The 16336-nt window shown below is 44.7% G+C and overlaps 1 protein-coding gene across 2 annotated transcripts; it reads right to left on the reverse strand.

Annotated features, from left to right (window-relative positions):
* Nucleotides 1-212: 212 nt before the first annotated feature.
* Nucleotides 213-11240, reverse strand: LOC100281406 (potassium channel AKT2/3). 2 transcript variants are annotated; one of them, XM_008649575.2, is made up of 8 exons: nucleotides 7610-7630; nucleotides 6764-6829; nucleotides 2786-3002; nucleotides 2378-2695; nucleotides 1712-2272; nucleotides 1439-1618; nucleotides 642-1317; nucleotides 213-546 (listed from the first exon to the last, which is right to left on the reverse strand). In XM_008649575.2, exons 3-8 carry the CDS (start codon nucleotides 2978-2980, stop codon nucleotides 386-388), a joined length of 2091 nt encoding a protein of 696 aa, XP_008647797.1. In that variant the 5' UTR covers nucleotides 2981-3002; nucleotides 6764-6829; nucleotides 7610-7630; the 3' UTR covers nucleotides 213-385. The 2 variants fall into 2 exon arrangements, with proteins under 2 accessions (XP_008647797.1, NP_001147796.1); NM_001154324.3 differs by lacking the exons at nucleotides 6764-6829; nucleotides 7610-7630 and adding exons at nucleotides 10576-10794; nucleotides 10956-11240 and having other exon boundaries at nucleotides 222-546.
* Nucleotides 11241-16336: the final 5096 nt, after the last annotated feature.

Below are 16336 nucleotides of genomic sequence, written 5' to 3' on the forward strand. Positions count from 1 at the left end.
AACTAAATTTCACTTTTTTGGACCGAATTTTACTGCTTTCTGACCGAATTAAGTTTCTCGAGATGGATTGGTTATTCAACATACATTTTTCGTACTGAAATAGTTATCGTTACAGTAATCATGTCGCTCAAATTTAACTAGAATTGTAAAAAAGTATTAGCAACATTTATATCTCTAAACAAATTTGTTATAGAATAGATTAAAAGGCTATATAATAATATACCATAAAGTTTAGTATTTCTGTATATATTCGATCAAAATTTAAAAAGTTGTATTTAAAAACATGAAATATTGACTATCTTGAGACCCCGAGGAATACACATTTTGTTAGTTGGGTGCACATCTACCGTGTGACTTGCTACGGAAAAACCTGAATCTACAAATGCTATGACGAAGGCACCGAGTCCATTGGTGCCAGCCGCGTCAGATCTTCTTCGGTGACCACGAACAGCTTGTCGTTGTCCCGGATCACGTCGATCGAGTCGACCTCCGCTCCTTCGTCGTTCACAATCAGCGCCTTCTCCGTATCAACCTTCAATTTCTCACCTGAAAAAAAGCGCGACAGCATGCTTGAGTGCTTTAATTAATTTGTCACTGCAACTGCAATTAACTGAATGAAGTAGTGTGCTTTCTGCTCCTACCGACGACGGCTATGAATTCTTCCATGGTGGCTGGCAGATTGATCAGCTTGCCAGCTTCAGAGCTGCGGTTTCTGAGGAACGGGTGGCCCCTGTATATGCTCACCCGAGGCCAGCGCGTGTTGTCCGAGCCTGTGCTCTGTAATCTGCCCGGACGGCTGTGCCCCGACGAGCCGCCGTCCGGGACCACCGGTGGCGAGTCAGTGATGGTTATCGAGTGGACGAGCTCCCGCTTCTGCAGCAGCTCGTGCAGCTCTGTCGGCGACATTGTAAGCCGCGCGGCGCCGGAGCCGGAGCCGTCGTCGTCGAGGCTCGCCTTGTCCACGCTGGCCCCGTTCGTGATCAGGAACCTTGCCGCGTCCGCGTGGCCCTCGGCCATCGCGACGCGCAGCGCAGTGGCGCCATCGTGGTCCTCCGAGTCCACGTCAAGGCCGAGCTTGAGGAGCTCCCGGAGCGCGTCGAGGTCGCCGCGCCGCGTGGCGAGGCACATGACGTCTCCGCCGGCGTGAGGGTTCGACGCGCGCGCGGAGTGGTACAGGATGTTGAAGATCTTGTGGTGCCCCGCCGCGATGGCGTTCCACATCGCCGTGTTGCCCTGCGCGTCCCTGATGTTGGCGTTGCACGCGTGCTTGAGCAGCACCAGCACGCAGTCCTCGTACCCCTTAGACGCCGCGATGTGCTGCAGGTGGCGTCGCCAACAGCAGAGTAAGCCGCTGTTTCCCCTTGGACGCCGCGATGTGCTGTGCGTGGATGCAGAATGCCCTGGGTACGTGTGTGTGTGTGTGTGTGTGTTCGCTTACCAATGCTGTTCTGCCCATGGCGTCACCGACGTCAGCGTCCTTCCCTGCCCTGAGGAGGTCTTCGAGTAAGCCGCTGTTTCCCATCGCGGCGACTGTGAGCACATTCGCGTCGTCGTCGTGCTCGCTAGTGTTGTCTCCCAGCGAGTCATCGGCTTTCATGCCATGCATCTCGACCTGATGCTGAAACACATATGGACGGAGGTGCAATTTGTTCAGACCTGAGGTGCAATTTGTTCAGACTTTTGCATACAGCTGTGTGAGATGACTGCTAACCTTGACGTAATTCTTGATGATGATGACGCTGTCGTCGGGCCAGCTCTGCATGGCCTCCTTGAGCGTGGCCTGCTTCAGCCGCAGCAGCTGGCTCAGCGTCCTCGTCCGGAACGTGAAGGGCGCCTGCGGCCGGTCGCTCAGCGCGCTCACCTCGCCGAAGATGTTGCGCGTCCCCAGCGTCGCCTCCACCCGCTCGTCGACGCCGTCGAACAGTACGACCTCCACCTCGCCAGAGACGACGACGTACACGTCGTCCGGAGCCTCGTTCTGCACGATCACGTCTTCCTTGGGCGGGATGTACTCCGGCTTCATCTTGGTGGCCAGGGACAGCAGCATTTCCCTTGAGACACCCTTGAACAGGTAGACATCCTTGACGACCGGCACGAAGAGGTGCTCGCAGATGCTCTTGCAGATGGACTTGGGCAGCTGGTCCATGAGCTGCTGCTGGTTCAGGCTCTCCGCCCTGAACTTGAGGCACATGTAGGCCAGGATCTGCTGCTTCAGCCGCGGCGGCAGGTGGTTCCGGCCCACGAAACTCGACGCTGTCCTTACGCTGTTCCTCTGCATCCAGATGCAAGTCGGTCGTGTCATCGTTTTTGCACACAAAGCAATAGCATGAGATTGCTACAAGGCCAAGGCCAGCAGTCGTAGTGAGCCGGTGCTTACAAACTCCATAGTGCGGCGGGTGCCCTCGACGACGAGGTTGGTCATGTTGCCGATGAGGTAGGCGGTGAGCCCGAGGTTGAAGAGCATGTAGAATATGTTGAAGATCATCTCGACGGTGTTCTGGGCGTGCAGGTCGCCGTAGCCGACTGTGGTCATGGTGGTGATGGACCAGTAGACGGAGGAGATGTAGCGGATCCGCAGACTAGCCTGCCGGAAGTTGGGGTTCACCGCGCCGATCCACGTCTTCTCCCTGTCCGGGTACCGGTCGGCGATCAGGTAGTACAGGCACCCGGCGCAGTGGACCAGGAACAAGGTCACCTGAGCGTGCACGCGCGGCGCGGCGCCAAATGGTTCAGAATTCAGCCGTCGGAATTCGGAATTGCGCGGTGACAAATGCTTCCAACTAACCGCGATTAGACGCGCGCTGCGGATCCAGAAGTAGCTGAAGCGGATGTCTTTCTCGAGCCTGGTGAACAACTGCTTGACCCTGCGGAGCCGCCAGAGGCGTAGGACGCCCAGCATGCTGTACGCGGCGTTCTCCCTGACCTCGCCGGTGATGAGGTAGGCAAGGCTCTGGAACGGGATCGTCGATGCCACGTCCATGATGAAGAACGTCGACAGGTACCTACGGGCAGAGCGCACAACAGCAAAGCCCGAAGCGTCAATTACTTGATGAAGCAATCATTCTGCTTACCCTTTTCATTTTTTTGTGGGATTTTTTGTCTTCATATAGGAGGAAGGATTGATCAATAATCAATGCCCTGTTTGAGCAAGGGGCCGCGCTAACTAGTGATATCATATAGACCAAGAACCAAAAAAAACATAAATCTAAGAGCTAGTTTGGAAAATCAAATCTCTTTTAGAATTTGAGGGGATTAAGGGAATTTTTTCTGAAAAAAATATAACTATTGTATGCCACATATATATGCTTGACGTTTTATGTAAGTTTCTTTTTAAAACTAGACATTTTTTAGCCAACGGGAGCTTTCTCTTTTAATTAAGCAGAAAAGAGAGTTTATGTACAAGAATAAAATTTAAATGACTAATTATTGGAAATTATCTTCGCAATCTGTACAGCCGGCCAACTAAACCCTCCGGAACACGCAAATAGAAAGGCCTTTTGGAAAAAACAATAATCTGTGCAAATCTCGGGCACTTCTATACTCCCTCTAGTTTCTCTTAACTACTGATTGGTTACAGCGCTCCATGCGCTCAGGCTGGCGCTGGCTTGGACCCGCTAGAGATTATCCCTCACCGAACTTCAGTAAATCAAATAGTGGGTCTCTCTTTAATTGTTTCTTTTGCTCTTCCCTCTCCCATTTAAGTTCTCTTGCTTGGATCTTTCATTCAAAATCACTTGAATTGCTCTCTAAGTTAATTCTGCATCCATAAGCAACAAATGCAAGAGAACCTCTCTCTCTACTCTGATTCGATCCTCTCTCGATCTAACCACTAATTTTGGGATCTAGTGTGTTTTGAGTGTTGACATTCAAGTGTTGCATATTCATCTCTCTCTAGACGACTATCACACTACTTCAGTCTTCCTCGTCTCTCTCAATCGATGACCTTGCCGGTGACCAGAGGAGCAGGGACCTGACCCCTTCATAGATTTAGTTTTTGTTGATCCTTGTTATTTTAAGAGTTTTTTTTATGTCATCAATGAGGTGGCGGTAGTGATGGTGCACTGGATCCAACCTCTCCCTGCCTCGTAGATGTTCGATTCAACATCGAAGGATTAGTGAGAGTATGGTATATCAGATGTGTTGGTTTTCTTAAGATCTTGATATTGTGATTATAAAGGGGAAAGTTAGTTATCTTTTGATGCATGATTATGACCTTTTTTGGTCTGTTCTATTGCAAGGTCTAGTATCTCCAACGGATGGTGAAAAATTGTAAGCCTACATTCCTTGGAGAGTTCTTCCAATCCATGTTGTTTCGTCATCGGGTATTAGATATCATTGCCAATGATGAGTGATTTTGTTGTCTTCAAAACTTTGTATGGTGAGGGTATATGTATGTGTTTCTTCTTATTTTTGTGTGTGGTTTTCAACCTCTAACGGATGGTGGACGATCGGAGAAATAAACTGATTTTGGTCTTCTATATACTCTTATTTTTTACGGATCGTTTTGTGTCAAGATGTTCACCATTTTATAGTAGCTATTATTTTCCTTGATATATATATCATACAATATTATTATTCTAAAAATAAAGTGTTTAAAAATTTTCCAAAGAAATTCAAATTCATTCGTGAGTATTTTTATTCTTATGATCCTATCAAGTACTAGAATAATCAATAACAACATTTGGCTGTTCATCATTTAAAAAATATTCATACAAATATCTAGAAGAGTTAACACTACACGACGGTTGATCTTTAGCGACCCTTATTTGGGACCGACGGTTGGTCGCTAAAAGTTATAGACCGACGGTTGGTCGCTAAATGCGTTTATAGCGACGGTCTGTGGGTCGCTAAAAGTCTAGAAATTTAACGACTTATGGTCGGTCGCTATAGAGGTAAGTGTGTGACTGATGGTGGGTCGCTATAGGGGGCCGCCCATACCTGCTACCCGTCGGGGACCCGATATGACAGGTGGGACCATTACCTCAGTGTCTCAAATGTCTCAGCGTGGAATACCATATCCTCATTTCCAAGCAGCCCGGCCCAAGGAACGCTAACCCTAGCTTCTGTTTGGCACTTTGGCGTGGGTGGCGGCTGCTCCCGAGGAAATCCTCATCGCCAGAACGCCGCTCGCCCGCAGCCCACTCCCTCCCTCCCTCCGCGGACCGCGGTCCCCTGCCGCCGGCAGCCCTGCTCCGCTGCCTGCTCCCTGCTCGGGCGGTCGGGCCAGACGTCCTGCTCGGGCCAGCACCCTGCGTCCCTGGCGCGCTCGTCCGTCCATGCTCGCCCAGCTCGCGGAGCTCCCTCCTGCTCTGCTCGTCGGCCGCGCGAGCTCGCCGGCGTGCTCCTGCTCCAGCTATGGCGCGCACCCCTGCTTCCATGGATGTCGCGCCCGCTGCTTGCTCCCCTTGCTTATCCAGTCCGAGCTCCTTCCCCTCGTCTTCCCATGGCCGGCTTCGAGCTCACCCAGCCCCTGCTCTGTTTCTCCCACGGCCGAGTCCCTTTTTCCATGGTCGCCGCCGTTTTCCTGTGCCGCGGCCTCGCCCAGCCGTTCTCCTCTTTCCACGCGGATCTGGTATAGCATATAGCACGTCCACGCGGATCTGGTATAGCACATCCCCAGGCGGCCAGGCGTTCTGCATCCGCTCGAGCACATCCCCAGGCGGCCAGGCGTTCTGCATCCAGGCGGCCAGGCGTTCTGCATCCAGGCGGCTAGGCGTTCTGTACCAGTTACTACTTTTTCAGGTATAGCATATATTGTTTTCAGTTACTTTTTCAGGTATATACTACGGCAAATTCTGTTTTGAGTGATAGCAGTAAGTCATCTAGACTTGTTCTCACAGCATAAATTTTCAGTTGGAAAATCAGTATATATAAAATTTAATTCTCCAACTGGGAAAATGTCAGCATATATTACATCTTTAATTCTCCCACTGGGGGTCCAGGTAGTTTAGATGTGGAGTCAAGTGAGCTCTACCGTTATAGTCGATCTTTTGTAATCCAAGTACGAAAAGAACAAGATGAAGGACCGGATAGAAATTCCATAGGCAAAACTTCCATTAGACATTATCACGATGCAATTCGACATCATCAACCTAGGCAGAAGGATTTAGATAAAATGCAATAACTAAAGCATGAAAACAAATGAGAATGTGGACCAAACATCCAAAAAATATCTAGACTATTTACCACTAAAATTAATCATAAGAGGTATTCAGATTCCATAAATGCAGCAACTAAATTGTCCATGGGGTGCAACCATTTGGAATTATCATCCAAAGTTAAGTCAGAGATCAAATTCATAAAATGATAAAGGTATGGGTATGGTTTCTAATATCAAATATAAAATGCTTCTCTGGAAAGTTTGTACAAGGATATACATGTTGACCAATATTTAAAAAACATGGAGGCTATTTTTACTGCAGTGAATCCTTGTATTCAAAAACAAGGTGACTTCAAACACAGTAATCTATAACCATTGTCCACCCACAAATTAAGATATATCATTGACATGGTGAGACCGTAAGAGACACATTGGTGCTACATGTACAGCTTTCAACATAAAAAATAGGCCAAGATATCGCATCAGATATCCAAGGCTCCAAGCTTTTGGACAGCTCGCATTTAGTAACTAAATAGATCAACTTATACCATTCAATGGCATATTTCAATAATCCGACATCAAGGTGACAAAAATGACATTAATGTGATATTACAATATATCAAAATATATAAGCAGTCAACTGTAGTAAAAATACTGTCTTACCTAAAATAATTCCCTGAGCACCTCTGTAGTAAGAACTAGTTATTGTCCTAAACCTCTCCTGGCCAGCTGCAAAGCATTGTAAGTATTTATTATTTATTTATTTTTAAGGAAAGTGGCAGGAGCTCTGCCTTACATTGAAGCAAGGGGAAAAAAGAGACGAAGGTTTTGCCTTGATGGCAGGCACGCCTCAACAGGCTACAGTGCAACCACGAGCTCTTGAGAGATCCAACCCACAAATAAACATAAACAAAAAGCACACGATGGACTCCAAGTTTTTGGAATATTGAAAATATCAGAAAACAAGGTAACATAATTTATGTCGTTAATAGATAACTTAGAAACCTTCAAGTTCTAGCAGTAGTAGACAGAGGTAACATGGTGAAGCACCTAGATACCTTTGGGCAAAATGAGTTGGTGGGGCTAAACAAGAAAACTTTTAATAATATTGGAACGTAGGGTCACAATGATTTAGAGATGTGAGGGCTAACATGGCGAAAGTAGCCAAATATTTTAGGCACAAAGCAGCAATGTCGAGCTAAAATCTGTGAATAAGAAACCCCAATAGCCATGATGTAAGGACAGGCGTGGAAGAAGAAACCAAATATATTAGCTGAAAAGCAAACCTTGATTCTCAAACCACTAACAGTAATGATAGCAGAAAAGGGTGGAATTCTAAAATGAGTAAAAACAGAAGCATTTAGCAGCAAACATTGGAATGTCCAGCAAGTTCTGATGAAGATACCAAACTGCATGCAAAACAGCCTTGCTAGCATTGTGTATTCCCATAAAAAAACAGAGATATAATAACAAATAGTAAGTTTTTTTTTGCATAATCTAAGTTCTTACCAGTATCCCATATTGTCAACTTTAGTTTCTTTCCACCAACTGTAAGGAACTTGATTTTAAAATCCACACCTGGCAACAAGTAACACAATTCATACTTTTAATTAGATAAGAGTGTCACACACCAGAAGCATGCAATACAGAAAGATGCTATTACCAAACTGGAATCAAAGAGATGTCTTTGTTAAGATTGCAAAATAAGTTGTTAGTACATGAAAAGAAGTTTATTTGCGGGGAAGAATAAAACACATGCAAATAATACGTTCAACTCACATGTAAGTAATATGTTAACTCTTTTGTTAGAATTTTGTTGGCAGATGCCTACATCTCTTATATGTTCGCAAATTCTTATTGTTTTGGATAAATCAGGTCATGTTGAGCTTAAATGCTTGTTATTTGAAATCCATTGGTTCACTTTCATCAAAGTCATATACTTAGGGGGTGTTTGATTTCTAGGGACTAATTTTTAGTCCTTACATTTTACTTCATTTTAGTTCCAAAATTGCCAAATATAGAAACTAAAACTTTATTTTATTTTCTATATTTGGCAATTTATAGACTAAAATGGAATAAAATGAGGGACTAAACATTAGTCCCTAGAAACCAAACACCCCCTTATATGAACTTGTGGATTGCTTCGTCTTACTTAAAAAATAAACTTATGATGTGTTGCAGGAGTTGCTATTTTTGGGGGGCCTGTTGCACATGAAGTATTGTGCATTCCAGAAGCAAATTCATTCCATCATAAGGCTGCAACACCATCTAGTGGAGGTAGATAAGGCATCAAAACTGTATTTTTATTTGCAAATGCAGCAACAATATACTAATTTGATGTACTTTTTTCTAGGGTGTTCTGGACAAAGAAAGCTTGTACCTTAAAACAGGAGGATACAAGAAGCTGGAGTGGTTGTCTGAAGGCTTTTGAACTGCTTGAAGCATTAGTGTAGCTTTGGTACTTTTGTGACTGATCAGCTCTGGAGCAGCTAGAGTGATATAGTTGTGGGCTTTTGAACAATAGTTGGAGTGATATGAAACATTAGTGATCTAGTTGTGAATGATATTATAATTGTGATACTTTTGTGAATATATAATTGTGGTGCTTTTGTGTTTATGTGATGGATCTATGACTGTGGTATACTGATTAACTGTGTATGTCTTTATGATTTGTGTATAAAAATCTATGATTTGTGATGCTTAATTAAATGTATATTATTATTAATAACAACTATAAAAAGGGTGACTTTCTGTTGGTTGCTAAATGTATAGAATGGCGACTTACGGTTGGTTGCTAAATCTATAGTACAACAACCCACGGTTGGTCGCTAAATATACAATATTAGCAACGGACGGTCGGTCGCTAAAAAGATGTCGGTCGCTAAAGCCTTTAGCGACGGCACATACAGCGACCATCCTTATGGGTCGCTAAAAGTTTTTAGCGACCAACCGTAGGTCGCTGAAGGCCGTTTTAGCAACCAACCGTAGGTCGCTGTAAGTGAACCGTCGTGTAGTGTAAATGCATGAGAGGACCTGAACTTGTCAGGGATGTCACATATCTATGAACTTTAAAAACACATTTTTAGGTTTTAAACTTGTTAGAGCATCTCCAACAATGCCTCAAACTAATGCCTCAAATCGAAATATAGGGCTCTACACAGGAAAAACCACTCCAACAGTGCCTCAATTCAATAAATTTTGTCAAAAAACTATAGGGCACCCTCTCAAGTGCCTCAAATATACTACACCGTAGTGGGCTGCACTATAATCTAAATTTGGGGCTTTACTGTTGGAGAAGGGTGTTTTGTTGGTGCCCTAAATTCTATAAAATTTACTTATTTTTAAATTATAAGGCATTTTTATAGGTCACGTTGTTGGAGATGCTCTTAAGTGGCACACCACAGTTGTCGTTATGGTCCAAAAATAGTCATGTGATGCACCATTTTTATAAGTTTAGAGACGTGTGGCATATCACTTAACAAGTTTAAAGACTTAGAAATGCATTTTTAAATTATATGGACCTAAGTGGTATCGCTAGTAAGTTTAGAGGTCACCGATGTATTTAACTCTATCTAGAAATACTACCGGCATAAAAAAAAAATCTATCGGCGTTCTTTGCTTTCTAAAAAAATTAAGCAAATATTGGTAGTCAATAAATACATAGTAAAATTTAAAGCTGGTGCTTTAAAAGCTGCTCTAGTGCCTCCAGAATATCGAATATGTCAAAGAGGAAGGTGATGAGACGATGTGGTACATTTGGGCTGTCTGGGAGCTGCACACTCAGTACTGTGCTCGCGTCCAATCTCGAACATATATTTAGTCTAAAACGAATTATATTTTAGGATGGAAGACGTAGTTTTTTACTTATTTGCTTTCTTGACGGAGTGACCACGTGTCGTGCTTCCCGAAACCTCTCTATCGTTGTCTATAGTGTCACGTTTAAAATATTATCTTTGATCTTAATGGTGTGATGATAATTGAATCAAGCATGGTATGAGCGTCACCTACGCACCTGTGATTCATTAATTATTAGCGTGTCGCACACATTATTCTGTTATCCATATCCAACACCTACTTTAAATTTCGTACTAAAGAATTACAACACATATAGGTTGAGGTGAATCTCTGTAGTCATCTAATGAAGGCCTGGATGATCAGGGTGATATGCAACAACACCTCGCTCGAACTACGCTTGCCATTTTCTGACGGACCGATGAAACTTGCATCCGGCCGAGACAGGAATCGAATGGCGATGCAAGCAAGAGCTAGTTTCAGCGATCACCTAGCTACTACGCTATTTGCAGAGGAAAAGGTGGCTCATCAGTCATTACAGCCACAGATGCTTTCGTAAACTCTTTGACCAATGTCAAGACACTACTGTATACCAATTACAGCGTGCCTATACTATGACGTTGCAAGTTTGCAACAACGCAGAGGGATCGAGCAAGGCAAAGGCATGCATGGTGTGTGTGTACCTGAGGGTTATCTTCTTCCTGTCGCGGACGAGCAGCTGGGTCCTGGGGTCGATGTAGGCGACGAAGAAGGTGAGCACGATGTCGACGGCGAAGAAGAGGTCCACGACCATGTCCGCCACCTCCAGCCCGCCCTTCGGGGACGCGTTCATGAAGGCCACCTCGAACGGGTACACCCACGCCGAGTACGCCACCAGGACTACCATCAACGTGTCCCACCACCTGATCGATGCATGCATGCGTGGATCGAGCACCCATGACATGTAGTATGTCAGATTGACTAGCTAGCTCGAGAACTAGAATGGCATGCCTGTTGGACCAATAATGAGCTTAAGGCCTAAGCACGCATGACCAGACGTCGTCTCTACGGTTCGTTGCATCACCTGTATCTGGAGTCGAGCGGCGAGATGACCCACTTGTCCGACCCGCCATGGGACTGGCTCTGGCCGGACGGCCCGCCGAGCGGCGGGAGGATGACCTTGGACAGGTTCCGGACGTTGAAGGAGCCAGAGCCGGACCCGCCGGCGGCGGCGCTGCACGTGTTCTCGAAGCTCGGGTTGTTCTTCATCACGCAACGCTGCGACTTCCTGCTGCTGCCCAGCAACTAGTGTGCTATATCTAGGACTAGCTTGGATGCGCGGCTTGTGGTACGCTGGAGCGTGCTGGACGCCTGGACGGGGGAATTACGCGAAGAAAATATAGCTGGGCCGGCAGAGAAAGGAGAAAGGAAAAGCGAGAATCAAATCGGGTCCGGGGAGGCATCGAAATAATGAGGCCGAAGCATCGAGGCGTCAATAATGGAGCGAGGAGGATGAGGATCTGGCCGCTGGGGGGGAAGGGGATGCTGTCCGGGATGGCAGTGACCACCAAGCGCAGCTGCTGCACACATCTCGCGAGACACGGCCTGCATGCAGGTGTGTGTGTGTTTTGTAGTTGTAGACTTGTAGTTGTAGAGAGAACGGCCAGTGGATGTGGCTATACGCGTGCATGCAGGCCGGTGGTCTGGCCCGAGCATGGCTTGGCCCAGTGGCCAGCGGGTCTAGCTTATGTATAGACCCATATATGATCCGCTATTTAGATATGTTGAACGGTATAATTAGGCGGGTGTTTAGTTTATATAGACTAATTTTTAATATCTCCATTTTATACCCTAAATTACTAAGTACAAAAATTTAAAAATTTATTATAGTTTTCGTGTTTGGTAATTTAGAGACTAAAATAAAACAAAATGAAGTGACTAAAAATTAGTCCCTATAAATTAAACACTCACTAAATCCGACATATAAAGGTATCAGCTCGATGACCCAGCACGTGACGAATCCCACTGCATGCCTACTTTATATCCTAACCCTAACTTTCTCATCCTCGTCTTTTTTATCCCGCGTTAGCACTACCGGAAACATGTTCTTTGCCGAGTATATGAAGCACTAGGCAAAGCCCGAAAAACACTTGGCGAAGGCTTTACCGAGTGTGACACTTGACAAATAGAGCTCGGCGAACTGCACATCGACAACGACTTTTTTGCCGAGTACTTTTTATCGGACACTCGGCAAAGACTTTGCCGAGTGTCACAAGGTACTCGGCAAAGAAAAGTCACCGTCACGACGGCTGGTAACGGAGACAGAGCCTTTGCGAGCGTATTAGGTGTCGCAGACTACCTCTAGGCAAAGAGGTCGCTAGCGGGCCCAACAAAAAGCACTCGGCAAAGAGCTAGATTCCGGTAGTGTAGGCTTAGTCCCTCCCAAGTAGGCTGTATAAACGATCGTGCTAAAGAACTATTTTATACTGAGTTGAGTTTAACATAGAGAGTATGATAGTTGGTCTGAGATAGAGAGTGAGTCAATCTAAGGGCCTGTTTGTTTACCCCCATGAATTATATAATCTAGATTATTTTTGGAGGATTATATAATCTGGATTATATAATCTAGATTATATAATCTGAGTAGTCATGTTTGTTTACCTAGATTATTTGAGTTGTTAATAGGATTCTTTTGTATGAGGAAGACAAGAATGCCCTCTATATTTGTACTAGGTTGAAACTCATATATGAGATAAACAATGTAACAAACGTTTCTGAGTATTCATAATTTATTACATAAATAATTTGAAAAAAATAATTCAATTGACATTGGCAAATATTACATTAGTAATATTATCACGAAAGGCATTCATGTCACCTTCTTCATCCAAGGAAAAAACGATTCGGTGGATTATAATGGCAATGATGGGTAATTTCTAGGAAACTTGAAAGGGTAGTGGGGAAGTGGGAAAAAAATAATCTGAAATAAGCACCTCCTCACTTGCTTATGGATTATCATAATCTAAGGGGTTAGATTATATAATCTGGGCAAATAAGCTGGACTGTTTGTTTGCCTCTTAGGATTATTTAATCCAGATTATATAATCTAGGGGGTAAACAAACAGGCCCTAAGATAGTTTACACTCAAAAGTTTTCCGGGGTATTCATTCCTCGTGTGATGGTGATGTGCATGTGCGAGTGCGTCTCTAGGGACTTGTTAGAGAACAAGAGGCTTGAAGGGGCTACCTCACCTCTCGTCTTGTCCGATAGATGACTGGATCTGAGGGCTTGGCTCCTTCCTCCCTTGCTCCCTAGTGTCGAGTTGAAAATGTTGGATTAATGTGGGCTTGGCCCAAATTAATATTCAATAATAGTCAATGCTAATGGCCCACTTTAATGCTATGGTGTACTAATTATTTAGTACCATATTGGAAGTTCAAAGGACAAATCAATCAACTTAAATAGGTGGACCATTGGTGCATCTATTGAGAAGTTGAGAAAAGGATGAAGGACTGCCACACGCGCGCGCGCGCGCGCGCCGCCGGCCGGGCCGGGCCGTGGCCGTGGCGATGACCGTCTGTTTCCTGTCTCTGTCCGTTGTCCTTCTCCCTTCTTCTGACCTTCTATAAGAATGGAGAGGGAGGGCTCTTCCAGTTACGCGAATTATCTCACGCGAATTGCAAACAACACATTCCCGTCCCATCTTCTGCGAGCACAGAGAGTGGGAGAGCAGGCCTCCGAAATCACCGACCGCAGAGATACACTTGCACGGGTGTGCGGGCGATCAGATTTTTGGGGAGCGTCTTCACGACAGCTCGCGTGATCTGTTTGTCCAGCTGCTTCGTTCGACGTCTTCCCGAGTGCTCGCGTGATCTGTTTGTCCAGCTGCTTCGTTCGACGTCTTCCCGAGTTGACGCGTGCTGCTGTTCTTCTTCCCGGCCGCTGGGTACACTCTGTTCTTCGTATTTGTGCATGTTTCATTGCTGTTTACTGCTTATGCGAGTAGTTATACACACATGCACATACATGTCATCACATATATCGCACTGATTTTCTGGATTAAATTAAAACTAAAAATGCCTAACTTTCTAACAATCCAAAAATCTGATATTAGGCATTTTTCTGTTAGTGGTTTTGCTGCTGCGTTAAAACAAGTGAACCTTTTGATGGGACGTTTTACAAGAGATGGCGTAGTAAGATGATACTGTGGTTGACCGCAATGAACTGCTATCACGCCGCACAGGGGAAACCCGAACAGTTCACTCCTGAAGAGGAGAGAATGTTCGACGTTGCCGATAACCTGTTTCGAGGCGCCGTGATTGGCGCTCTTGCCAACAAGTATGTTGATTCTTATCTAACGTGCACATCTGCAAAAGAGTTATGGGATGCATTAGATGAGAAGTTTGGTGTTTCTGATGCTGGTAGCGAGCTGTACATCATGGAGCAACTATTTGACTATAAGATGGTGGAAAACCGTCCTGTAGTTGAACAGGCTCATGAAATACAGGCACTGGCTAAAGAACTCGAACAATTCCCATGTGTCTTGCCTGACAAGTTCGTGGCCGGCGGTATTATCGCTAAACTGCCACCTTCTTGGACGGACTTTGCTACCACTCTAAAACATAAGAGACAAGAGTTTAGCGTGGCTGAGCTTATTGGTTCTCTTGATGTTGAGGAGAGGGCGAGAGCAAAAGACACTCGTGGAAAAGGAGTTGAGACTTCTAGTGCCAATATGGTACAAAAGAAGAACTCCAATGCATCACATAATAATAAAAAGAAGAACAAGCAACAGAATGCCACGAAGCCCAAGCAGGCAGCCTCGTTCAAAAAGAAGAACAAAGGAGCTGGTTGCTTTGTTTGCGGGAGTACTGATCATTGGGCAAGCGCTTGTCCAGACCGCAAATTTAAGCAAGAGAAAAAACCAGCTCAAGAGAAGAAAACAGTAAACATGGTTGTTAGCGAGACTGCAGAAGGAACATCGGGGTATGGTAATCTTTTACCTACTGTTCTTTCAGTGTGTCAATCCCCTGAGTGGTGGGCTGATACCGGTGCTAATATTCATGTGTGTGCTGATATTTCTTTATTTTCTTCTTATCAGTGCAAAGGGACTGGAGCCTTGCTGATGGGGAACGGATCACATGCGCGTGTTCTTGGTGTTGGTACAATCATTCTGAAGTTTACTTCGGGAAAGACGGTGCTATTGAAGAACGTGCAGCATGTCCCCTCCATCAAAAAGAATCTAGTTAGTGGCTCTCAATTGTGTCGAGATGGCTACAAAATTGTCTTTGAGTCTAATAAATGTATACTGTCTAAGTATGGAACGTTTGTTGGAAAAGGCTATGACAGCGGAGGCTTGTTCCGCTTATCTTTGCATGATGCGTGTAACAAGTCTGTGAACAATGTTGTTTCGAATGAGTCGTATATTTGGCATTCACGACTTTGTCATATCAATTTTGGTTGTGTCTCGCGGTTAGCAGATTTAAATTTAATCCCGAAATTTGATTTAGTCAAAGGTTCTAAGTGCCAGGTGTGCGTGCAATCTAAGCAACCTCGCAAGCCTCACAAGGCTGCGGAGGCGAGGAATTTGGCACCACTAGACTTAATACATTCCGATTTATGTGAGATGAACGGAATATTGACTAAAGGAGGCAAGCGATATTTTATTACTTTTATCGATGACTCTACTAGATTTTGTTATGTGTATCTCTTGAAATCAAAAGATGAAGCTTTGCATTATTTTAAAACCTACAAAGCTGAAGTTGAAAATCAACTCGAGAGGAAAATTAAACGGTTAAGGTCTGATCGTGGTGGAGAATATTTTTCGGGTGATTTTTCTGATTTTTGTGTGGAACATGGTATTATTCATGAGAGGACACCGCCATACTCACCACAATCCAATGGGGTTGCTGAAAGAAAGAACCGTACTCTAACTGATTTGGTTAACGCCATGTTAGAGACTTCAGGGCTATCTAAGGAATGGTGGGGTGAGGCGATCTTGACGGCATGTCATGTCCTGAATAAAGTTCCCACAAAGAATAAAGAAATCACACCATTCGAGGAATGGGAAAAGAAGAAATTAAATATCTTCTATTTGCGCACCTGGGGTTGTTTGGCTAAAGTGAATGTGCCAATTAACAAGAAGCGCAAATTAGGACCGAAAACTGTTGATTGTGTTTTCCTTGGATATGCTTTCCACAGCATTGGATATAGGTTTTTAATTATAAACTCTAGAGTACCGGACATGTTGGTTGGTACAATTATGGAGTCCAGAGATGCTACGTTTTTTGAGGACGAATTTCCCATGAAAGCTACACATGATACGTCTAATGATGAACCAACGATACCCCATGAGCATTTTATTCCGGTAGAACACACTGTGGAATCCCATATACATAATCATGTGGAAAATGACAATGTATCAACTCGAAAGAGTAAGAGACCAAGGATTGCAAAGTCCTTTGGTGA

This window comes from Zea mays, chromosome 6 (genome assembly GCF_902167145.1).
Source record: "Zea mays cultivar B73 chromosome 6, Zm-B73-REFERENCE-NAM-5.0, whole genome shotgun sequence".
In the NCBI taxonomy this organism is placed as follows: domain Eukaryota; kingdom Viridiplantae; phylum Streptophyta; class Magnoliopsida; order Poales; family Poaceae; genus Zea; species Zea mays.

Coding starts and splice junctions, on each gene's coding strand:
- LOC100281406 (NM_001154324.3), bottom strand. CDS start 11,140: ATGAAGAACAACCCGAGCTTCGAGAACACGTGCAGCGCCGCCGCCGGC. Junction 3,003..10,575: donor AGGAAGAAGATAACCCTCAG/GTACACACACAC, acceptor CTCTGCCCGTAG/GTACCTGTCGACGTTCTTCA. Junction 2,273..2,377: donor CCCGCCGCACTATGGAGTTT/GTAAGCACCGGC, acceptor ATCTGGATGCAG/AGGAACAGCGTAAGGACAGC.